The 26084-nt window shown below is 32.4% G+C and overlaps 1 protein-coding gene across 1 annotated transcript; it reads left to right on the top strand.

Moving 5' to 3' along the window:
• The first annotated feature begins 12945 nt into the window (after positions 1-12945).
• On the top strand, positions 12946-25233 carry LOC120251219. The gene is made up of 21 exons (XM_039259757.1): positions 12946-13321; positions 13428-13512; positions 14590-14629; positions 14739-14987; positions 15513-15612; positions 15694-15768; positions 16197-16295; positions 16539-16655; positions 16745-16860; positions 16992-17091; positions 17294-17652; positions 18111-18432; positions 19014-19234; positions 19460-19678; positions 19824-20010; positions 21520-21770; positions 22214-22306; positions 22434-22535; positions 22674-23034; positions 23786-23923; positions 24489-25233. Exons 1-21 carry the CDS (start codon positions 13190-13192, stop codon positions 25002-25004), a joined length of 3882 nt encoding a protein of 1293 aa, XP_039115691.1. The 5' UTR covers positions 12946-13189; the 3' UTR covers positions 25005-25233.
• The last annotated feature ends 851 nt before the right edge of the window (positions 25234-26084 follow it).

The raw sequence follows: 26084 nt of genomic DNA on the forward strand, positions 1-26084 counted from the left end.
TAATCTTTTAGTATCACGTTTTGATTGGTTTAGAGCTCATGGATCTTAAAAATTTAGATGATACAAAACTTTAAAAATATTTTTAAAAAATACACAATAACAATATATATGTGTGCACTTTTCTCGTGAAATTTAAATTTATGTTGCAAGTCTATGACATATATATCTATATATATTTGCTTATTATCTTTTCAAAGTCCCATTAAAATAAATGTTTTTTTTATTCTTTTCCACTATTAAAATTGTGAGAAAACAAATGTGAAATAATTAAGAGAAGTTACTCTAAATAATAGAGACTTGAGTCATTTAAACAAATAATTTTGAGTTTAAATTTTTTAAATTTTGTAGTTGTTGATCTAGAACTCATGGATCTTACAAAATCTAAAGGATTAAAAATAAAAAATAAAAAAATGGTAGCACTAGTATATGTATAAATTGTTTATTATCTTTTCAAAATTTCATCTTTCCTAGAGGAAGCACCAAAGCATTAATAAACAAAATTACAGAAGAGATATTATTCTCTGATAACAAACTCATGTGATATGCATTATCATCTCCAATAATTAATCGCTCAAGTTATGATTAAAAAAAATTCCTAAAACTCATAATTGATGGGACATAATTATTTTTTTTAATTTAACTCAACACAATAATTCTTAAGAGCAATGGTCTCTAAATCTATATAAGTGATGTACTAAAAATCTGCTAAAATAAAAATATATATATTTGAATTCAAAATAATTTATTTTTTATTTTTGATAAAATTTATAAATGATAAACGAATATGAAAGTGCACCAATTACGGTGGTTTGACTGACCTCACAGAAGTCTCTTAGAAAATGAATTGTAATATGAGATGGTCAAATTTAATACCTCTCAATCACAAGTACGGGTAGTTATCAGTAAACACCAATTACAGTAGCTAGACTGACCTCACAGGGGTCTCAGAAAATGAATTATAATATGTGATGCTCAAATTCAATACCTCTCAATTGCAAGTACAGATAATTACCAGTGAGTTAGGACACAGTTCCTCAAAATCATTTACTTAAACTACTAAACTATGTACCACTCCGAGTTATAACCTATTAATAGAAATTCATATATTTATTAATAATAAAGATAAATTTATTATCACTTTTAATGAGTGATTTTTTTATGTATATAAGAATTTGAAATTGACATAACTTAGTTAAACGACTCGAGTTTTTATTACCTAAACTATAACTTAGTTAAACGACTTGAGCACCCCCTTGGCCCCATCTTTTATATATATATATATACATATACTAATATATATATATATAGATATATATTATATTTATATTTCTAATTAATATGAATGTATTTATATGTTTATATTTAATATAATCTTGGATCATGTGGATTTATTTTTTATATTCTATCGTAACAAGTTGCTTCACCCTATTGAAAATTTACTCTAATGATTTTTCTATATAAAATCTTCAAATTTTTAAAAACAACTTTATAATAAGTTTTGATTTTGTTGAATGTCATAATTTTGTGAGTCTTACTATTGAACTAATTAAAATTAGATTGTATTTGGTCGAATGATTCAACTTTTACTTAGTAGTGATAGTTGTTAGATGTATATATATTTTATATTTTTTAAAATATTAATTATTATTTAGTTTGAATTAATATAATTTCATATTTAAATTGAAACGAGATTGGATTTGACTGAATAATTCAACTCTTATCTCATAGCAATATAATCGTGGTATATTTTTTGAAATATTAATTATTATAATTTTAAATTTAAAGTAATATAATTTTTAAAAAAAATTAAAATTAGTACCCTTTGATTTTGGCCCTAGTTCTGCCACTGTCGGTAATAATAATAAATTTTTGGACACACATTCATTAAAAAAGGGGAAAAATAAATTAATTTTCTATCAAATAAAAAAACATGAGAAGGCAGGGTTTTGGTGGAGGCCTTGGGCAGAGGGTAATGTGACACATGGGAGGTTGGCTTTTTAAATTAGCTTTATCTTCAAATGTGTTTTTGCTCTTTGCTCTCCTCCTCGTGGAAAACTATGTCCAAGAGATTCTCTTCTTAACATGTGTCTGCTTTTGTATTTATTGACTCAACACCGCCACCTTGACTTGTTAACATCCCATTTTTTATTTATTATTTATTTCTCAATTAAATTGTCATAAATAATAATAATAATAATAATAAATTTAATTAGCATTAATATGAAAACAACTAACGGGTGTAAAACAAACATTATTTTTACAAATTTAAACAAATCATGTGTCAAAAATATGCACGTGAAAAAACTGATTTTTATACCACTTGTGCGATCCAACTGTATAAATTGAGTTTTTAAATTCATATTTTTAATGTGAGTTATGGATATAAAACAAATATTTGTACTTGATAATTAAAAATAAAAATTTAATATATATATAGAAGAAAGAAAAGAAAATCTAGATAACAACTATCTTGTACTCAATGCTGAAAAAGTGTAAAATGATCGATGAAAACATTTAACATGAACAACAATAAACGAAACAAACAAATTAGTAAGCCTAACGTTAAAGTCAAGTAAATACAAAATAACAAAAATATTAAAAATGAAATAATTCAAAGAGGGTGTCTGGGTGTGTCATGCGTGAGTCATGGCATGTGAATATAACAACGAATCTTGTTAGTTAGTACACTTGTTGAAGTGGATCCGTTTCATATTAAAGTTGTATATATTTGTTTTTAATTTGAGACGTGATTATTAGTGACATGGCACTCTCTCATTTGTCACAAGTCTCACGAGTTTTGATTTTTCCTTGTTAACCCAATCCAAGTGAAAATTCGCCACTCTCAACGCCGAAATAGGCAACATCAAGTCAATCACGGGGGTACCATATTTATATATATACAAAAAATTAATTAATTGTTAGTACATATTAAAATATGTTCATAAACTTTATATTTGGCATCTAGTTCACTAATTATATATATTTTTTAATTACTAATATTTTTTTATAAAATGAATAAATAACGTTTAATTAAAACTTAAAAAACATATGCACAAAATAAAAAAAAAGTAGTCTAAGAAAATATTACCCAGAACAATCAAAAAAGCTATATGACGTATTCTAATACCTCCATGAACTAAAAGTCTGATCATAGTTTATATTAATAACTGGATCACCTAGTTTACTGATACCCATAAACTCGAGATTTCTTTTGATTTTCATAAATGACTCCTTTAAGTCAACTCTCTTCATATCTGTCATATCTGTCATTGTAAGAATCAAAGCAAGCAATATATGATTGATTTTTGAAATAATCAGGGTTAATCCGAATTTTATTTTATTTTCTTTTTATTTTTAAATGTGTTAAAATATTTTAAAATATAAAAATGGAAAATAAATGTTGCAATAAACTGTGAAGATAAAAAAATAAAAAATAAAAAATTGTTTCCATGTAATAATAAATATAATAATTATTATTATCATTATTTTCAAAATATAATAAGCAGGGCAGAAGGTCCGAGGATTTCGCGGGGGAGTGGGGCCCAGCGGTCCGGTGCGACCGACCAACCGTCCCGTCGCCATCCGCTCAATACGCCACGTCATATGTGGGGCCCATAGTGGCCGTTGGTCAGTTCTGCCCCGCAGTATTACAGGGCCCCACGTTGGCGCCGTTTGTCCCCACTCCCAACACCCCATCGCACGTGGCCGGCAGCTGCTGCCGTTGTTAGTTATTACCTGATTCTTTTGACCCTCCTCCCTCAACACACCCACCCTACCTTTCCCACTCACTACCACTCCATTGTTTTATTTTATTTTTTATTTTTTATTTTTTATTCTCTCTTTAATAAGAATTATTGGATTTGTTGGTAAAATATCGTATTAAATGGCAAACGTAAAATAGAATATCCTATTTAATCCCACTAATATAGTCAATCTATCTTTTAGTCTCTCTAATATAATTTATCCCTACAAAATTACTACATTTTAATTTTTAAGAAATATAAATTTTTATATGAATTTATTAAGGACAAATTATATTAAAAAAATAGACTTATATTTTTTAAAAATTAAAATACAGGGACTTTCAAAGAACAATTATATTCGAGAGTCCAAAAGAAATATTGACTATATTAGAAGGACTAAATAGGATATTCTACTTTTTTTTTTTTAATAAATATAAATAAGTTTTGTGTGAGAGCATGACACATATGAGAAACAGAAGCACAAGTTTTTAAAGTCTTCACCCTGTATAAATTTAAATTCGAATTAGCCTTTTCAATTAGATAAAAATATGTTTTATAAGTTTAAATTCAAATCTGTCTTTTCGATTAGACAAAAATATGTTATATATGAGATTGATTGAATGCTAAAAGAGTACACAGTAGTTAGCATTTACCACTATTATTATTATATTTAGAATTAACTTTTTATCATTATTATTTTTTCTTATAAAAAACATACTGTTCATTAGTATTTTTTATTAAAAATAAAAAATGTTTGATTGGGAAATAAAAATACAATGTTATTTTTAAAAAATATTGAATAAAAAATTTATTTACATTGATCAAAATTTTGATATGACTAATATTTAAAAATTATTTTTTAAAGATAATAATAAGTATTTATTAATATAAAAATTAATAAATATATTTATTTTTGGTTGAGAAAATTATTCTTTATCCCAATCAAACGTGGCGAAGCATTGAAGAAATTCAAATAAGGTATTAAACTAGTTAATAATTTTTATAACTTTTTTTCCGGAGGACTCGGAACTATGATAAGAATGTGTCATTTTTTTCTTCAATACTTAATTAATGCACCAATTGACGGAGGTTGCTTAGTGTGATTAATGATCTAATTAATAAATTATTAAAATAATAAATGAGTTGTTATTAGAGATTTTAATTTGAGTTTAGTTACATATAGTACTTGCAATATTTAAAAAATGGGAGATTTATATTTAATCGAAAGAATAGTCTAAATAGTTTTTTGTAATAAAACATGGACACAAGCCATGGCAAGGAGGTGCACAAATGTGAATTTAATTTTTTAATACACCTATGCCATCATCATGTGTGAATCGATGTTCAAATGCCAATTTTCATGATAAAAATATGAACACCATATACTAGAGAATCAAATGCTAATAAATTAAGAGTTCATTGGTGTTCTAATATAAAGTTTTTATATAAATTTTTAGTTAAAAATAAACAATTAATAAATAAATTTATTTATTTATTTTTATACTTTTTCCTTCCTTTCTTTCTTTCTTTCTTTCTTTCTTCTTCTGTGATAAAGAAAGATGTAAAAAGGGTAGTTGGGTTGGTGACCACTCTTTGTACAACCTCATGCACGTTTTAATAGAACTGTCCTATTTTAGAATGGCTGCTTTACGTCAATTTAATTAGGTTTAAACATAATCAAAAGGTCTTATTCACTATTTAGTCTTCTCTGAATAAATGAAGTCTAGTTTCCATACCTTAGTCATCTTGTGTTTATTTTGCTTATAAGAAAAAAAATACATATACATATATATATATATAATATTAAATATTGTTTAATGGCATGCATGTTCAAGTGGGAATTTGATAAAAATGTTAGGTGATAAATAATATGAGAGAGAAAACTGCATTTCATATTGTAAAACAAAGATAACTTTGTTTTTATTTAATCATAATTTTTTAGAAAGTTTATTTGTGACAAGAAAGTTTATATATCGACAAAAAATCCAATTCGAATGTTTATATCTCCTGTATAACGTGTGCTCTTTTTTTTTTGCATAAAAAAAAATCATTTGTTATATTTTTTTTTATGACATGTTAAATCACTAAAATCACAATTTTTTAAAAACTTTTTTTATACAAATATGATGCGATGTATTAACACTAAATTTTGTTTTTTTTAATACAATGACAAAACACAAATTAACATCAATAAGTTGTTGCCATCATATAAAAAAATCATATTTAATGTGAACTGTAATAATCTTGCTCTTTAATTTATTTATCCTATGTTCACTTTTATAAATATAAAAGAAATTATATATATTAATTCTTTAAAGTTATACCTTAGTCACCTTATATATATTTTGTTTATAAATATATGTATATATATATATATTATTTAACGGGATGCACGCTGAAGTTGGAATTTGACAAAAATGTTAGGTAAAAAATAATTTGAGAGAGAAAAAACTTATATTATATTTTTTTTAAATAAATGGATAAATCATTTCAATTAGAACGCTTATCCCTTATTGTAATACATGAATATTTTTATTTTAGATTTAATCATATATTTATTTTTTAATTTATTTATGATGGGAAAGTTTATTGACAAAAACTCTAATTTGAAATTCTAAATATGTCTTGTGCATAAAATGCAAATTTTTTTTTGTAATATATATATATATATATATATATCATGTGTTTCATTTTTCTTCTAGACTCGTCAAATCAGTAAAATCTAAATGATTTTAGAACTCACTTTTTTTTTTTTGTTCTTCATACAAATATGATGCTATGCACGTATTAACGTTAAATTTATTTTTCTTGTGCAATGACAAAGCACAAACAACAAAAAAGTCTTGCTATCATATAAAAAAAGAAAATGATGTATTTAATGTGAATAGTAAGAAACTTGATTTTCCCTTGTCCTGTACTCACTTTTGTATATATATAAAAAGAATTTATATATAGTCTTTGAAGTTATTTCTCATTTAGTTTGGAATTAAAAGTTTGGTTTACCAACTTTGCCACCAATCCTCATGTTTCATTCCATTCAAACCCTATGATTTAGAAATACAAAGTCTATCCAAACTTATCTTCCAGCACATTCCTATATAATTTATATTCAAACTTGACTTCTTGTTTCCTCTAAAAAAGCACATCATGCGCCTCATGCATACAGTGTTTATATAAACGATGGCATGTTTCTTGCTTTTCATTTATTCTGACATATACATATAGAATATGAAATCATGAAATGTACGTGAGTAAAAATAAACATTGATGTTTATTAATTCACTCTTGAAAATCAGTGGAGATACCTTGTATAGTTTGGATTGTGATATTTTTTTAATTGTTATTTTTTGGATCTAAGTTGAAGTACCGTATATTTCGCTTAAAAAATATAGGTTTCATGTTTTAAAAGAGCTTATGGTTTATTATTGTGTTTTTTTTAATGTAACATTAATGTTATGATTTATTTAATATATAATATATGTTTCATTAATTTTTTTATAAAGCATGTATAAATCATATTAAAAATGTGCATATACATGAAGTTAATTATTTAATATATTTATGTTCTTAATATATATAAATTGAGATTCAAACTAATTTTTTTTAGTAGGGAGTAAACACTCTATATAAAGCGGATTTTCTTAAAATCAGAATTAAAATTCAAACTCTAGGTCTAACAGACCAAAACACGCTTGGGTTTTTAAAATCAAAAAGCAAATGTCAATTAAGATCACTTTTGAACTTAAGACATAACCAGTCTTCTTAAACTCACTAATGAGTGTACACGTGGCAGCATGGAAAGCAAGGCCCACACGTGTCATTTGTCCAAGTCTATTCTTTGGATCTTGTGGGCCCGACAAAGTTCCAAGATTATAGGAAGCCTTTATCAAGGTGGCCGGCACTTGCCGACTCTCTGATTAAGAACATAATAAAGAAGATTAAGATTAAGATTAAGATAAAGGAGCTCCTCAAATCATTGGGACATCTGTTTTTTTTTTTTGTTTGGGAAAAGGAGCTGGATCAGCTATTTCATTGGGACATCTGGTTCACAGCTCCACATTAACAACTACACCATCCTGAAACTAACTTATAATATTTAGATTATATATTGTTAATCAAACAATTAGACTTTATTGATTAGAGCCAATTAAACTAATTTGCTTATTATCATAATTAAGCCGGCCTTATGTTGTCTAATTAGCATAAAACCAAACAAGTCGATGATTTGACTTGGACTTTATTGGTGAGAACGTCAAATTATTTCCCCGTCGGATCCGAGTATGATCGGATAGCTAGCATTGAAAGCTAAGGAGATATTATTTTTTATTTTTAATTAGACGTACAAGAAGAATTGATATTATTTTTCTAGCTCCAATGAGAAGAGATTGCTTAATTTAGTTATTTTTTAATAATTAAATAATTAATTCTTTTATATTGATTTTATTGGTAGCATTTGACATACCTTCACGCTGCTGTGTTGGCGCTGCATCGGCATTTCTTAAATACTATATTATATCTAGTATAAATATTAGGCTTGACTTTTTTCCGCGTGCAAAGAAATTTTCAAACAAGAGAAATACGGACTGATTTGAAGTAATGTGATTAAGACTTTTAGCCTAGTTTATTTCATTCCAAATTATTTATATTTAATTAATAAATCAAGCTTTAAACTTTTGCAAATGTGTGTGTGTATATATATATATATATATATATATATATATATAAGTGGATAGCTTCATTGAAAGCGTTGAGAGTAATTATAAACAATTACTTGTCATGAGACAATTAGTTGTAACTTACCACAACAACAAGAGAGGAATAGAAAAAAATAATAATGATTTATCTTAAATAGCATTGTGGTAGATGAAATAAGCTAATATTTTAACTAGGTCCAAGGTTATGCATGTGTCATTCCATCAAAATCAGTGGATGATCCGAAGAATACTCAAGGTTGCGCTTAATAGTCATAACGAAATCCTTCTTCTGTAAGATCATGTGTATGATACCAGTAAAGTCACACATAAATATATATTGTATGCAAATCCTTAATTAAATTCAAATTCTTTTTATGTTTTTTTATGTACGTATTAATGCAAAATCAAACTTCTAGAAACATATAGACACGAAATAAACAAGTAAATACTAATAAATAATGTCATGAAAAGGGAATAAACCCTCAGTGGAAGTTCGTGAAGTTTAGGACTTGTACATTTTCAAAAGTTTTTTATTTCAAATTAAAAATTTTAGTTTAGGAAAGTAATTCCTTGTGCATGACTAGTATTAGTTACTTACAAATAATAACCAAGCTGAAAAATCTCTTATAAATCTTAATTCGTAGGGGAAAAAAAAATTGAGTTTATTCTCTCATTTTTCTAAATTTATTTTGAGTTGAGAATCAAAATATAAGTTTTAGGAAAAAATTTAATTATTTTAAAATTGACCACCACACGGATGTCAATAAGTTAAGACGCTATTAACTATATATATACATATGTTTGAAGTAAATATGTTGAAATATGTTGAAATATATTTTATATATTTTGTATTTGCATCAACCGTACTAAGTCACGGTTGGTGTTCTGCTTTCACCAATCTACATATATGAGCTGGAACCTTAGTTTTGCTGACGTGGATGGTCAAAAGTAGGACTGCAATATTCAACCATCCTACGTGTAAAGATTAAATGAAATCAATGTCTCCATTTAAATATATAATATGTTAAAAGTCAAAGTAAAATGCACACTTTTCCATAGATAGAGCCATATAGGTATGGTCCAATACCATGAATTCAAATTAAGACCCTATGGTAGACAACAACTGCCATTTGTTCCATATGGTCAAAAGTTAAAAGGACATGGAATCTTGGAAACAAGAAGGAAAAGGCGAAGATGACTTTTCCATACTTGCAAACCTTTTAGATAATATATATATATATATATATATATCTAAACCCTATGCAAAACAAACGACAACTAATACAAAACAGATAAAAGATACCAAAAACATGAATATATATGGGAAGCAAGATTATCTATTATATCTGAAACATAGAAACATAGAATCATGAAGTTGGTCTTCATGGATACATTTTGATATGTATCAATATATATATGCACAAAAAGAGACAAAGAGAGGCAAATGTGCCTGAAAATACAAGTGTGTATGATGAAGAGGAGTCATATATATGAGGTTTGTCTTCCATCATGAAGGTGGTCTGATCAAGATGGAGCCCTCTCATTGATGAGAGAATTGTTTATGGTGAATCCTCAAGCAATCCAAAACTGTTTATTTGTTCTTGAATGAGGACCTGCTAACTTTGCCATACCTTGTCTTTGACTTTAAGGCACTTATGCTTTAGTATTTTTTATTTTTTTAATTATTGTTATTATTATTACTGTGTTGAGGCTCCATCAAAAAGAGAGATAGAGAGGTCGTTAGTTATTAATTAATGGCACTGTAAAAATTAAGAAACTCCAGACACGTACTCATTGCTGATGTTTCATTAATTAATTATATGCATGCATGAAAGAGTGAGCTTAATGACCTCTTACGTGTCGAGGCTCATGCATGCATGCATGCAATGCATGGAAACTCACGATAGGAAGAGAGAGCTACGTGTTGAGGTTTCATTAATTACATGCATGAATGGAAACTTTATGGAGAGAAAGAGAGATTAGAGAGCTCTACCCAAGTAACAAATTGTATGCTTGCATGCATGTGGATCAAGGTTAGGGGCATATTAAATTAAGCTCTATATATAGTACGTGTGTGTATATTTATATATTAAAAAAAATAGGAAAATCATTGCAGCATTATATTTAATAATTAATATGAATCAACTGACTCCTCCTTATATGTATAGGTTTTTTAATTTGTGTCCTTAATTTCTTAAAATCTTCTTTTGTAAATTAAATATTATTAGGATTCAGGGTTGAGAACCTCAACAAGCTAGCTTGCACTCTCTAACGTTTATAATTAAGACTGCATTACTTTCTCTCTTTTGGGAGACAAGCAGCACCACCTGAGGTTCTGGGTGACTCATAAGTTTGTCAAATAGTGATGATCAGGAGAGTGAAGACAACATCTATGATCACCAAGATAAAAACAAAAAATGAATGAATAAATAAATAAATAAATAAATCAAAAGAGATGCAGTAATTTATTAGTATAGATGTAGCTGAGGCCCTGAGGGGATTCCTTGGCATTGAATGGAAATGAAATTGAGAGGAGGGGGCCATGTGATGCCATGATCTATTCATGTCAGGATGAACCAGTGATCTCCGACACCACACATGGCACTCACATCACACCACCATGTGCCATTATTTCCTTCAATTCTCTCTGCATGCCTTCATGACTTTTTATTAATTTCCTGCTTTTTTTTTTACTTATACATTATTGGTGGCTAGCTATAATAATACTTTGGTGCACTGGTGTAGTCTTTAGGACCAGCATGCATAGCTAGAGAGGTCTCTTCTTCTTTCATTTCCTTCACTGCATGCATTAATGGATGAGATTCAATGCATCATCATCACCATGCATGCCTCATCATCATCATCATCATCATCATCATCTCTCATATCCTATAATATTTCTTGCTTTGAATCCATTAAAATCTAAGTGTACTGCAGCTGTTATTGAAGGGAGTTATGACTTGTAGTGCAAGTGCTGATTAATATAATTAATGCGTATGAGTTTCTTCTCTTCATAACCTGTGTTCTTTACCTTTTTATTTATGTCTTTGTATGTATTTGCCGTATTGTTTCTTAACTTATTTAATTTGTTGTTGTTATTGTCGATGTGGACATGTCTGCAGGTAAAGTGTATCTTTATTAATGTTTTGATGGAGAAAAATAATAGTAAAAGTACTACTCAAATTATGTACAAAAATCATCCGTATATTTGATTTTATTATCTACTTAATTAATTCAAAAGATTCGATTAAAATTATCAACATTGCATTTGATTCAACTACAGAAGGGTTGGAAAATGTATGAAGTTTTCAATGAGATGATAATAGGTTTGCATCTTTAATCTATTTGAACACATGGGTACTTGTATACATTATTCCCCTGACTAATAAGAAAAAAGTTTATCAGTACCAGTTCCGTGCATGCATGTGAATTATCAACTCCACTTTAATTCACTTTATTTTCAAACATATGTATATACAATGCAGAGCATGCAGTGGTTCATGTTAAGTCATTAAATACTTTTTTAATAATTATCATGTTAAGTCATTTAATCAATATTTATAACTCTCAAGTCGCACTAAAACTACCACAAATGGGCCAGTACATATGCGGCCATTTGATACTTTTTTATTATCATGTTAAGTCATTTAATCAATATTTATTACTCTAATTAAGTTGCACCACTAACACTACACACAAATGGGTAGTTACCATTTAATACTTTTTAATTATCATGTTAAGTCATTTAATCAATATTTATAACTCTTAAGTTGCACATAAAACCACACACAAATGGGTACATGCGTATCTATACTATCTGTATGTATGTGAACCAACTACTCCTAAATTATTATTATTAGTTCCATTCCAAAATTAATGCGTGACTTCAATTTTAACATGTTTATAATTACGTTAGCTTTGTTAACTTCTCTAAAACTACTTGCTTGAAGGACTAATTACTTTATTAAAAAAAAAATTTTATGTCAAAATCAGTACAAAAATTATATAGTTAAATGATTTTCAAGATTATGTATATATATTTAATGATTTTTAAGTATAAATTATACACAACAAGAATAAATAATAGACAACACTCCATGAAAATTCATACGAGATTTGAAGATTCGATAAACAACATGCAAAGATTTGATGACCTGACTTATAACATAATAATAACAATGTGGACTCATATTAGGTCTATAATATTAATTGATGGTATTTATCAATATCATTTAATTAAGACACACATATAAAGACAATTATGAAAATTACCTAGCAAATTGTGATGTATTTACTTGAAATTACGATCCAAACCCTGACTACTTCGTGGAAATGGGCCAGCTCTGGATTAATTTCTGAATTTGGGCCAACCCATAATAAGGCCCATTAAAAGAAATGTTTTTCATAAGAACCCCTGAAAATAATGTAATTACATAATGATTCATCTAAAAGAATTTGTTTTATTTTCCGGGGGTTATTTGGAAATTTTATCAAACCACTGCTTGTCACCGACCTTCGACCCTCCTTTCGATCGATCTCGGGAGGTTTGAAGACGGAGAGAAAGCGAACCGAAGAGAAGCTCAGCGACGTTCCGTTCATCGACCTCCTGCTCCGGCCTCCATTCATGGTGTTCCGGGTTCTTCGATCCTTCTCTGTGTCCGCGAAGCCTCCTAGTTCGATCGGAAGGTTTAGATCTTAATCGCATTTTTTTTTTCGTTTTGAGACTGAAAGAGGAGGATTGTAGAGAGAGAGATGCTTCGATTGAGGGCTTTCCGGCCGTCGAATGACAAGATCGTGAAGATCCAGTTGCATCCGACGCATCCATGGCTTGTCACGGCCGACGCTTCCGATCACGTGTCCGTCTGGAACTGGGAGCACCGGCAGGTAGGTTGAGATCCTTGGTGTTGGTATTTTGGATCTAATGCCTGTGAAAATTAGCTCGGGAAATTCAGTTGGTTTTGATGTCTTAATTTGTTGTTGTTTCTTTTAGGTTATTTACGAGCTGAAAGCTGGTGGAGTGGATGAGCGGCGGTTGGTCGGAGCGAAGCTGGAGAAGCTTGCTGAAGGAGATTCAGGTACTTGTTGATCTCTTTCTATGATTTGCTTGAAATCCTGGATAGTAGTTTAAGTTGTTAGTTTGCATCCGTTCTCATTTTATAGTGAATTTTGCATCACAAATGACTGTAGTAGAAGAATTTTGCATCGTGGTCCTATTTCTTAAAACTGGCTTTACTGAAATCATGTACTAGCTGTTATGTGATGAATATATGATAATTGTAGATTCAAATGCCATTTTTTCCTGACATTAATTCTTGACGCGATTAAGCAAGGAGGTGAGAAATTGATAAAATCATGATGACAAAGTTAGATTCATGGTAAGAGGGAAATACGTGTTAGCGACAATACAATGTCTTGTAAGTATAGTTTATGGAAAGGATATTAGATTGTTTATGGATTTAGCATCAATCTTCAAAGGCTGCTAAGGCAATATTCTTGCAGATGACATGGTTACTTTTTGATCCAATTAAGCACTCAGAGAGGATGAAACGATGCTTAAGAAAGCCATACAAATTTAAGAACCATGAAATACGTTTGCTTTATCTAGAGCTCATTATGATATTTGATACGTTTTGATACCCAATAAATCTAATTATGTGATAAAATAAATGTCTGATACCAGATTTTAACATGAAAATTCTGATTGTTCAAAGTCGTTTACGCAAGCATTGGCGCTGAAAGTTCTTACTAGATGTTAGTCTAAATTTAGTCACCCCCAATATAGGGTTCACTAAATAATTATGTTATTGGTATAACTCATGTTGAATGTGCCCAACAAATTAGCCCAATCATCCATTTGAGCGTTTCTATCATGCGCTTGGATGCTCTCGTTTTAATTGAAAATAGAAAATTGTAAATGGAGGATTTATGTGGCCAATTTAAACCATATGTATTAGGCTTGCTGGTCATGCTGTTTACCTTTACTCTATGAAAGATAACCAGTGATCTTGATTACATTTGCTTAAAAATGTCAAGGCAGTGTTTTGTGGCGAGGTGTATGTACTCAACTGCCTGTTTTGTGTTCTCTGTACCTGTGTATTTGTTTAGCACTGGTAGAACACATTAATTTTTTTTCCCGTTCTTACCACTTGCAGAACCTAAAGGAAAACCAACAGAGGCAATTCGTGGAGGCAGGTAAAAGTTATTATTAATTTTTTTTTGCCTAATTTATTTTCCTCTTACATCGCCTTTCTGAAACATTTTCTGTGTGAGATTAATGACTTGATAACCATGGTATCCAAAGTGTGAAGCAAATTGGCTTTTATGATGATGATGTGCGGTTTTGGCAACATTGGCGTAATCGCTCTGCAGCTGCTGAAGCCCCATCTGCAGTTAATCAGCATCCTTCCGCTTTTAATTCTCCAGTGCCATCCACTAGAGGACGGCATTTTCTTGTCATCTGTTGTGAAAATAAGGCCATTTTTTTGGATTTAGTGACAATGCGTGGCCGTGATGTGCCTAAGCAGGAGCTTGATAACAAGTCTCTTCTTTGGTAAATTTTCTGGTTCTCAGTGTCTTCAATTTTTTCAATGATAAGAAGAATGCACTTTTGTTTACTGATCTTTCCTAGTGAATTATCAGATCATCAGTCAAAGGCGCAGGTTTTCTTATGCATAATGAGATAAATCAGAATGCTCATTTAAATCTAGAGGGATTTTTATGGTTGACAGTTAGAGTTAATTAATATGAAAGTAATTTACAAATTGGCTATTTTTCTTTATGTCCAGTGACTTTAGATGCTTGAGTTGTGAACATAACATAAGCTAATAATTAAAATGCATTTTTAGAGTTTTCCATATTTTGTGAATTAGTTGTGTGAAATTTTATTTGATATGAATTGTGAATTGTTCTTGAATTTCCCAAAAATCTTGAAATTTATATGACCATGATTTCCATTTTATTCCCTGCCTGCATTATTTTCTAACACCTTCTTAGTACCTTCAGATCCTACTCACATGGTTCTGCTGCTATTCGGCTGTTTAGATTTGGAAAATCTTAACTTGTGCTATCTTTGCAGTATGGAATTCCTATCCAAAGCTGCTATTGCTGATGGCCCTCTTGTTGCATTTGGTGCATCAGATGGTGTTATTAGGGTTCTTTCAATGATAACATGGAAGGTTTTGACTATCAATATTCAACTATGTGATATTTAACACAATTAAAATATATTGATGCGATATCCGTGGTGCTTTTTACAGCTTGTTCGTCGCTATACCGGTGGGCATAAAGGATCAATAACTTGCTTGATGACATTCATGGCATCTTCTGGCGAGGTAGCCTGCCACTTTTGTAACTTTTATGTTTATTAAATACTAAATATAATGTTTCATGTGCTAAATTTATTAGATTTTTCTGGTATAATTGAATTCATCTTCTGTCCTAGACTTATGCTAAGATTTGGTCACTAGGCTGAAGTTGGTATTTTGAACATAAAAAAAATTGCTAGATTGGAAATGGACATGATTCATACATCCAGATTGATATTAAATAATGTGCTAATATTAGTGCTTAGGCATCTTGGCTACTCTTTAATTGGTTTTATCTCTTCTAAAGATCTGATCCATATTCAAATGGCTATCCTTGTTTGGTTACATAATTGGCAAGTTTGATACCTTTGCTATTGTCAAATGAAAACTGAATTGCAAAAACTGAAATATCATTAAAGATTTGCATTCTGCTGCTTAATTATTTGCAATTTCAGGCTTTCCTAGTTTCTGGCGCTAGTGATGGTTTGCTTATACTCTGGAGTGCAGATCATATCCATGATTCAAGGGAACTCATCCCCAAGCTAACAATAAAGGTAGTAATGTCTTATTTGAAAACCTCTATTGAGGGCATTCGTTGGAGCATAATAGTATAGGTTCTCTATATGATGCCATGAACTCATTGGGTTTTGTTGTGATTACTGATTAGTACTTCAAAGGAGGAACTTGTTTGTCTTCATCCTTTGAAAGTTGAAAATACTAGTTTTCTTTTTTTGTGTTCTTTTTCTATTGTTAGATAACTACTTTGAACCTTATGCATCTTTCTGCTGGACATCAAGGCACACGATGGAGGTGTTGTGGCAGTTGAACTTTCTAGGGTTATGGGTGGTGCACCACAACTCATTTCTATCGGTGCGGATAAAACGTTGGCTATCTGGGACACTATATCATTCAAGGTAGCTGATAACTTTAGGATCTCTGCATTTTAATCTTTGCTTCATCTTCTCCTGCCTTATCGCAAGAGTTTATGCCACTTTATTTGTAGGAACTGCGACGAATAAAACCTGTTCCAAAACTTGCTTGTCATAGTGTGACATCTTGGTGCCATCCTCGGGCTCCAAACCTTGATATTCTCACTTGTGTCAAGGATTCTCATATTTGGTATGCAAACATTCTTCTCAGTTAAGATATCTCAACTAGTCGCATAATCAATTTCAGCATAGAATATTAAACATGTGGTAAAATTCAACCATTAAATTTAAGGCTACAACAATTTTTTGTCTGTCAATCAGGGCCATTGAACATCCAACATATTCAGCTTTAACGCGGCCATTGTGTGAATTATCATCACTTGTTCCTCCTCAATTACTCGCATCAAACAAAAAACTCAGGGTATGTCCTTGTTTTATGAGCCTTGTTACCTTTGTATATACTTTGGCCGGTGGAAGTTTTAGAAGTTTTGCTTTTCAAGATCACTAACATGTTTACTGCAGTGCTTGTCCTTTATTTTTAATAAAATTCTCTTTTGGTCTTCTGTAAGTGATTGTTTATCTGAAAGGAAGTACATTTTATAAGTTATGATTGCTTGTTCCAGGTATACTGCATGGTGGCTCATACATTGCAGCCACATCTTGTTGCCACAGGAACCAATATTGGTGTTATCCTAAGTGAGTTTGATGCAAGATCACTTCCTTCTGTGGCTCCACTACCAACACCTCCAGGAAGCAGGGAGCATTCTGCTGTATACATAGTTGAAAGAGAGCTAAAATTGCTACAGTTTCAGCTGTCTAACACTGCTAATCCATCTCTTGGGAGTACTGGTTCCATACCTGAAACTGGAAGATCCAGGGCAGATTCAACAGAGTCATTGGTGGTTAAGCAAATAAGGAAGCATATAAGTACGCCTGCCCCACATGATTCGTACTCAATTCTCTCTGTAAGCAGTTCGGGAAAGTGAGTTCCTACTTCCGTGTCTTAATAATTTGTTTGCTTGCCTATGCTTGAGTGCACATTATAAGATTTCATCTTGTAGATCATTGACTGGATTTTACTTGGTCTTGGTATTGGTCTTGCTGCACATCTCATAGTTTTACTAGAAACATTGTGTTCCCATGAATTTCTATGGTGTACACACACACATGCACTCACATGAATGATGACTTACACTCAATAAGAACAATATTTCTTACTGTACACATTCCACCAGCAAACTGTCATTCGCTTAACTATGGTGGAGCATTCATCTGAATTGGCTTTCCCAATTCGTACTCAGCCTGTCCAACACCTTCTATGTAATTGAATGTCTGCCCAAAGGCTAAAAGCTGCCAAAAGTTTGCAAACTATCATGTCTAAATCTTTTAAATGATTACCATTCCATCTGAAATTTACTTTGTAGTTTCATTTCAATTCAGGTATGTTGCGATCGTGTGGCCTGATATTCCTTCATTTTCGGTATTTAAGGTCAGTGATTGGTCAGTTGTGGATTCAGGGACATGTAGGCTCTTTGCCTGGGACACATGCCGAGATAGGTATGCTTTGTTGGAGACTGCTTTGGCTCCTAGAATACCTGTTATAAAGGGGGGTTCCTCTAAAAAGGCAAAAGAAGCTGCAGCTGCAGCTGCTGCTGCAGCAGCTGCTAGTGCTGCTTCCGCAACAACTGTGCAAGTCCGAATCATATTGGATGATGGAACTTCGCATGTTTTGTCAAGATCTATTGATGGTCGAAGTGAACCAGTATGCTATTCTTGACTTCTCTTGCAAATCATACTGTAACCAGTGGCTTTCTTTTTCTCTTGCTACACCCTTGCCTGTAATAGATGTACTTCTGTGCTTGATATCTGAACATGTGGTGTATATCCGATCTTTTATTTCTCATGCAACCTTCAACACGTCAGACTTCTTTCAGATGCGTTTTGATGTTAGCTCTTTTTATCTTAAAAGCTTTAATGCTATTTTGCCAGAATGTTGTGAGCATGCTTTAATGGTTATCTTGTCAAGATTTTTGATGTCCTTGTTAATGCGTTATTATCTGATTGGAACAATATTCATTACCTTAGTTGCTTAGTATATATTTTGGCTTATTCGCAGCCTACAATTTTTTGCTTGATCTAAATATTGGGCATTTAATTGCATCCTGAACAATGTTTGATTCTTGATTTTTTATTTCTGAATATAATGTCTCTATAATTTATCAGCATGTAGAAATTTAGTTGTCATTTATGTTGTGAAATGCAGCCTTCTGATGTTTAGTTCCTGATTTTTTTTATCAGTGGAGTGATTCTGTGTGTGACTGATACATTAATTTGACAATGAAGGTCATCGCTTTGCATGGTGGTGCTTTGCTTGGTGTTGCATACCGGACATCACGAAGGATCAACCCCATGGCTGCAACAGCTATTTCAAGTATTCACTCAATGCCATTGTCAGGTATCGGCAGTAGTGGAGCTCTTTCATCCTTCACCCAAGTTGATGATTCATTTTCTTCTGGCAAGCCTTCCCCTGCTGAAGCAGCTCCTCAAAATTTCCAGTTATACAGGTACCAAAGGATGATTCCACTGATTTCCATCGTGTTCATTAACTCTTTATTATCCATTTCTTGCTTGATGGGATAGTTTGATAATCAATACATTACACAGTGTTGATTACAGTTCTGGAATACTTGATGCTAATCTGATTCTTTGGGGTGTGATTGTGCAGATTGGCAATTTTCATTATCTAATCTTATGCCATACCTCTTAATTGGGTAATACTTACTGTGCAGTTGGGAGACTTTCCAGCCAGTTGGCAATCTTCTTTCCCAGCCAGAATGGACAGCGTGGGACCAGACGGTGGAATATTGTGCCTTTGGTTACCATCAGTATATTGTGATATCTTCCCTGCGACCTCAATACAGATATCTTGGAGATGTTGCAATTCCTTGTGCTACAGGTGCTGTTTGGCATCGCAGGCAACTGTTTGTTGCTACACCAACAACCATTGAGTAAGTTGATCCAATAACTTCTCTTGATCTTTCTAAATTTTGTTATTGAGTTTGCTCCTTGATTATGCTCATTCTTTGTGAATGACCCAGTGCGGAAGGTATTAATTTCTTTCCTTGTGTTCTTAACTGAATATTTATGTTCCAGATGTGTCTTTGTGGATGCTGGAGTTGCACCCATTGACCTTGAAACAAAAAGAAGAAAGGAAGAAATGAAAGCCAGAGAAGCTCAAAGCAGAGCGGTTGCGGAACATGGTGAGTTGGCCCTCATCACAGTGGATAACCCCCAAGTTGCAGCAACTGAAAGGATTTCTCTGAGGCCACCCATGCTACAGGTAATTGTTCTTGGGAACCCACTGCTTCGTCAATTGTCATTTCTCCCTAATCTTTCCAAGAGCTCGTTATTTTAGATACACGCATTATTTGATTTATTTTATTAACTTCAATGGTATTTGGTTTAGGGATGGGGAAGGGGATGTAATTCCCCCATCCCTTAAAGTGGGATGAGCGGCGCCCCACCATTTAGCACATCCCACTCTTTTCATTTAATAAAATTTTCAAAGTTTTTATCAAAATTAATTAATAATTTTTTAAATATAAGAATTATTTATAATTTTAAAATATTACAAAAATTAATTTGTAATTTAGAATTTATTATTAAATAAAATGCAAAAATTAATTTAAAATTATAAATATTATAATTAATTAATTATGGTGGCTAAAAAGAAGTTATTTTATACAAATATTAACAATATATATATATATATATATCCCGCCTCTTCATCCATGCCAACCAAACAATAAACAAGAAAAACTATTTCCATTCTTTCTACATCCCCATCTAATCACATCCTCATCCAGTGATAAATCCATCCAACTAATCTTTAAAGGATCAAAATAATGTCTTTCCTCTTGGAAATGGACTGAAGCTCCGGGGCAGGGCTGGGAGCCTGTGCAGTTCGTATGCAGCTGTCTGAGGCTTCCAAACTATAAGTTTGTACTGATCTATAATATGGTATTTGTTATTAGATAGCAATAGATAATTATAGATGATGACATTTTTTTTAATGCAAACTGATCAATTAACTTCATGGTTAATGCTAATCATAGGTACAGGACCATGTACATCAATGATAAATAAAGGTTTAAGTTATTTTGTCTCATGCAGTAGTATTACACTTTATTGATATAAGATCTGTGCATTGTTGCACTAATGGCCTATGCACAGTGCCTTTAATAATCTAATACTTGATATGGATTGCAAATCTATGGCCTAAAGCCATTAATCATACTCATTATAAACCATCAATTTATTTATGAAAACAAAGTACTTGTAGCTTGATATCATCCACGTTCCTTGACTTTTCTTGAGAAAAGGAAAGAAGGATGATATACATGTGGCCGGGAGAACATTTCCCTATCATGTTCAGTCAATCCTTCTGAGATGAAAGCCTTTGGCTTTTCTACTAGTTCTGTCAACCCCGAGGAATTTTGAAGTGGTTTGTTGGTTGGTCAGTATATTCTCATCCTATAAATATTCAAATAGCTATTAATGATCAGGGTGTTGCGGATAAATGGCTGTCAAAACAGGGAATTGACTTGATACAATAATTTTTGATGGATGATAAAGTTTGTTTACCATGACCATTTTGTTCTCTTATCGGTATTTTTTACTTGATGTAATGTTTTCTATTCCAAAACATGAATTTGCTCTGGTGTATTTTGTCAAGCTGCATGTTTTAGTTTACAAGAACTTGTACTGTTTTGACCTCATCATCACTTATATTCTATCTGCTGATTTTACCTTTAAGCATATGGTAATGTTTGTATTAATTTTTGTTTAGGTGGTACGATTGGCCTCCTTTCAGCATGCCCCTTCTATACCTCCGTTTATCTCATTGCCAAAGCAGTCAAAAATAGATGGAGAGGACCCAGTTACATATAAAGAGGTGGAAGAAAGGAAAGTTAGTGAAGTGGCTGTTGCAGGTGGTGGTGTATCAGTGGCAGTCACCCGGTTCCCTCAAGAACAGAAGCGTCCTATCGGGCCTCTTGTTGTTGTTGGTGTCAGGGATGGGGTCCTTTGGCTCATTGACAGGTGCAACTCACTCAAAATCTGTTTTTCCCATCATCAAAAGTCATGTCCTTAACAAATTACTTGCAAATGAGTGACAGTTTGCTTTGATTACCAGCTAGAGAGTGCTGTGAGTAATATTAAATTTCTCTTTTGGTGCCAGAAGAATAATTAACAAGGCCTACTCAATTCCATTTTCAACCTTAATGATTCATGATTAAAACTATGAGGAAATTTTTTTTCTTACAAAGGAAAAAAAGGCAAGGCCATGCTAAGCAATCATTTACGTGACAAATGAACACACTTGCAAGGGAACAGATTAGAAATGCCTTCGTGATCCAAGCATCAGAATTTTCTTGTTTGAGTTCTTATGCAAAGTCATCAGACTGCTGATTTCATCTCATCTTATGTGTCTTGTTCTTTCCCTTGAAAATATGATTTATTACTTGAAATTATATCTGCCTCAGGTATATGTGTGCACATGCCCTGGCTCTTAGTCATCCTGGTATTCGATGTCGATGTCTTGCTGCTTATGGAGATGCTGTTAGTGCAGTGAAATGGTATGACCTACAAAATTTATTTCTTATGATTAGAATACTTGTCAATACAATAACTTGTTTTTAAGCAAGATGGCAATACGTTGACTAATATCAATATGTGTATGAATGTAATATTGGGTATACACAGGGCTAGCAGGCTTGGTAGAGAACATCATGATGACTTGGCTCAGTTCATGCTTGGGATGGGTTATGCAACTGAAGCTCTTCATTTACCTGGGATATCTAAAAGGTTCAAGTGCCAATGAATTTTGTATGAGTAATATACAATTTATTTTAAATTAATCTGCAGATACTTGTCTTGTTCAGCTTATTATGTTGTTGATTTCTAACAATTGAGAGTCTGAAGGTTGTTACCTGTATTCATCAGGTTGGAGTTTGACTTGGCAATGCAGAGTAATGACTTGAAAAGAGCTCTCCAATGCTTGCTAACAATGAGCAATAGCAGAGACGTTGGTCAAGAAAAAAACACCTCTGATGTATCTGAAATTCTCAGTTTGACAGCTGCTACAAAGGAAAATCTTGTTGATGCCGTTGAAGGAATAGTGAAGTTCGCGAAGGAATTTATGGATCTTATTGATGCTGCAGATGCTACCGGGCAAGCTGATATTGCCCGTGAAGCACTTAAAAGGTTAGCAGCTGCAGGATCCGTTAAGGGTGCCTTGCAAGGCCAGGTCTTGAGAGGAGTAGCACTCCGACTTGCAAACCATGGAGAGCTGACACGACTTTCGGTTTGTTCCCACTTCCTACTGTTGTAGTGCAATTAAATATCTAGTACCCAGCTCTTAATTTTTCTGATGAATATCGACTTAGATAAGGTCATTTATTGCAAGCCCTGGGCATTTTATACCTTCACTGTTGTTTTATCAAATGAGAGGATTTCAAGGGGAGTGCTCAACTTTTAGCCACAAAAGATTAGTTTTGGGAGAAAAAGCATTAATTTGTGTTTTTGTAGAGAGTTTTCCCTTTAAAATTGATCCCCTCCAGTAGACCATTTTGGTTGCTGTTAATCCAAATTGTGTTTAATTCCTAGGTACTTTGCTTAGAGAGGTAAAATGATTGGGATCTTTCCATAATGACAGAAAAATCTTGCCAATTATCCAGTATTCTGTCTGTTGACTATCCCGTCATAGTTTCAGTTTTCTTCCCTGCTGATCTTTTTTTCTCTGGAATATATTAATGTAGATGGGGTCCGCAGGACCTTTCAACATTTTTTCATAATAAGTAAAGAAGCTGGAGGACTTTTCTAACCACCACTAGTTGCTGTCTTTTTGTCCTTACAACTGGAATATCTATACCATGTTTAAAAATTCTAAATATCTTTATCAGACTGGAACCGTGAGATTTTTGGTTATTAAGGATACAAGCTACGGGTTCATTTTTCTTGGGCATAATTTCACCTGCAAACGCTGTTCATATGTGAAATCCATGTGTTACTGAAATTGTGAGTGCAGTAAATGACAGAAGGCATGCATCTTGCAGGGACTGATTACAAATTTGATTACAGCTGGGCATGGTCGTGAAGCAGCATTTTCTGCGGCTGTTTTGGGAGATAATGCCCTGATGGAGAAGGCATGGCAAGACACTGGGATGCTTGCGGAGGCCGTCCTACATGCTCATGTAATTGTCTTGCAAATATAGTTTTTGTACCCAGCTAGGTTTTGCATTCTTTTTTCTACTGGTGATTATTCTCTTGTTGGCATGGTTACTTACCATGAAGAAGTAATTTTGAGTCTCTGTGGTACTAGGATAATAATTTTCTTCTTAAGCGGGATCATGTGCTCTTTGCTATGTTCTTTGGGACATTTAGGTTATAGGAAAGCAAGTCTTCTATTTTCTGATCTCATAATGCTAGAGGATTTTGTTACATAAATAGGATGCTGATGGATAGCCTTTGTTTGCTCCAATATTTGCATATAATTCTCTGTGATAATTATTTGGGTGGCTTATGCGGTACCATGTCATAGCTACTAAATTTAACATCATTTTAGTATGAGTATAATTTCCTCATAGTGCTTCCTCGTAATTTCTGCATGGTTTGATATTATTGTAATATTTCATGTTCTAGAACATGGGTCTAGAGATGAGCAAACCTGTTCCTATATCCCAAAGCAGTACTATTTAATTATTTATTTTCTTGACTTGGTTTTAACTTGTTCTCCAAATGATAACATTCTTCTTTTAGGCCCATGGTCGTCCAACATTGAAGAACCTCGTTCAAGCATGGAATAAGATGCTACAGAAAGAGCTTGAGCACACTCCAACAGTAAAAACTGATGCTGCAGCAGCATTTTTAGCATCATTGGAGGATCCAAAGCTTACAAGTTTGGGTGAAGCTCCAAAGAAGCCTCCAATAGAAATCCTTCCACCAGGGATGGCTTCTCTTTCAGCTCCTCCTATCACAACAATCAAAAAGCCAACTGGTGCTTCCGCTGCTGCTGCCAGTGCTGGTGCACAGAACACCACCCAACAACAGCCTGCTAAGCCACTAATGTTGGAAGCACCTCCTGCTGAGCATCCGGATAGCAATCCTCCGGCTTCAGAACCATCACAACCATCACAACCAGCAACTGAGCCAACTCCAGTTCCTGAACCCGTAAATGACCCTCCAGTTCCTGAGCCAGTGAATGACCCAACCCCTCCAACTCAACCAGACGCTCCATCTGAGGCGCCTCCTTTGATGGCTGAGAATATGCCATAGGTTATAGATATGTCCTATTTCAAGTGCATGGTTGATGTTGCAGTTATTAAATCTTATACTGGTGAATATAGTTTTATCCCACACAGTAACTGCAGAGATGTGTAAAATGAGTGGTGAATTCCTTTTTGGTGTGATCAACTTATTCTTTCTTAGGATTAAGCTGTGTTTATTATTATTATTACTATTAATTTTTTTTTAATGTAATATTGAGAGCTATTCTTTTATGTAATATGATTGCCATTCCATTCCTGATCGTGTGGGTTATCATTTAAGTTGCTAACTCATTTATTTTATATTAGGCTTATGGTAAAGTTGCTTGACCCTCGGAGCTCTATCAAGTAATTAAAGGTAATACCATCCATCCCATGTTTACAGAGGAAAAGTAGTTCGGAAAAACGTCTGATGTTTATGTTGTGGAAATTCCATTGTGATAATTATGTGTTTGAACAGTATAGGACGACCTATGGGCTTTGTTTAGATAACTTTTGTTTTTTATTGGCCGAGCAGTTGTTTTTGACTCAATCAAGGATCTTTGAATTAACTTTAGTTGTTTGGATTGGTATTTTTTTCAGAGGGAGAAGTTTTAAAAAAGCCAAAATAAAATAAAATAAAATAAAAACCTTATTTTGAGAATAACTAGCAGGAGTTGTTACTTAAAAACCTTCTCGAGTTGTTTTGAGGTTTTTTTGGAACCAAAAACACCTTTTAATAGTTTTTATAAATTGTTTTTCACATCCATAATACACCCTTAATTTATTTAATTTTTTTTTGTATTTGAGAAAAACTTCATAGTCACCATTCTAGATTTTTTTGTGTAAATAAGCTTTATAACATGTGAGAATCCATGGTCTCTCGGTCATCTTTGGATCAAGTAATCTCATAGTCTAGGGGCCGTTTGGTTCGCGGTTATGATATATTACCACGTAACGAGATTACCGTAGTAATAAGATTGGGAATGTTATATGCCCAGGAATGTTGTGCTAATTCATGATAACTATGTTTGGTTGGAAACTCATGTTACATAAGTAATAAAACTTGGTAATATTCTAAATTTCGAAAAATACCCTTGTGTCTACTATT

This window comes from Dioscorea cayenensis, chromosome 20, assembly GCF_009730915.1.
Source record: "Dioscorea cayenensis subsp. rotundata cultivar TDr96_F1 chromosome 20, TDr96_F1_v2_PseudoChromosome.rev07_lg8_w22 25.fasta, whole genome shotgun sequence".
Lineage (NCBI taxonomy): Eukaryota > Viridiplantae > Streptophyta > Magnoliopsida > Dioscoreales > Dioscoreaceae > Dioscorea > Dioscorea cayenensis.

What these genes read in the sequence shown, in the direction of transcription:
- LOC120251219 (XM_039259757.1), top strand. Translation starts at nt 13,190, where the DNA reads ATGCTTCGATTGAGGGCTTTCCGGCCGTCGAATGACAAGATCGTGAAG. An exon ending in GAGAGCTGACACGACTTTCG is followed by an intron (nt 23,035 to 23,785) that starts GTTTGTTCCCAC and finishes TGCATCTTGCAG; the next exon opens with GGACTGATTACAAATTTGAT. An exon ending in AGGCCGTCCTACATGCTCAT is followed by an intron (nt 23,924 to 24,488) that starts GTAATTGTCTTG and finishes TTCTTCTTTTAG; the next exon opens with GCCCATGGTCGTCCAACATT.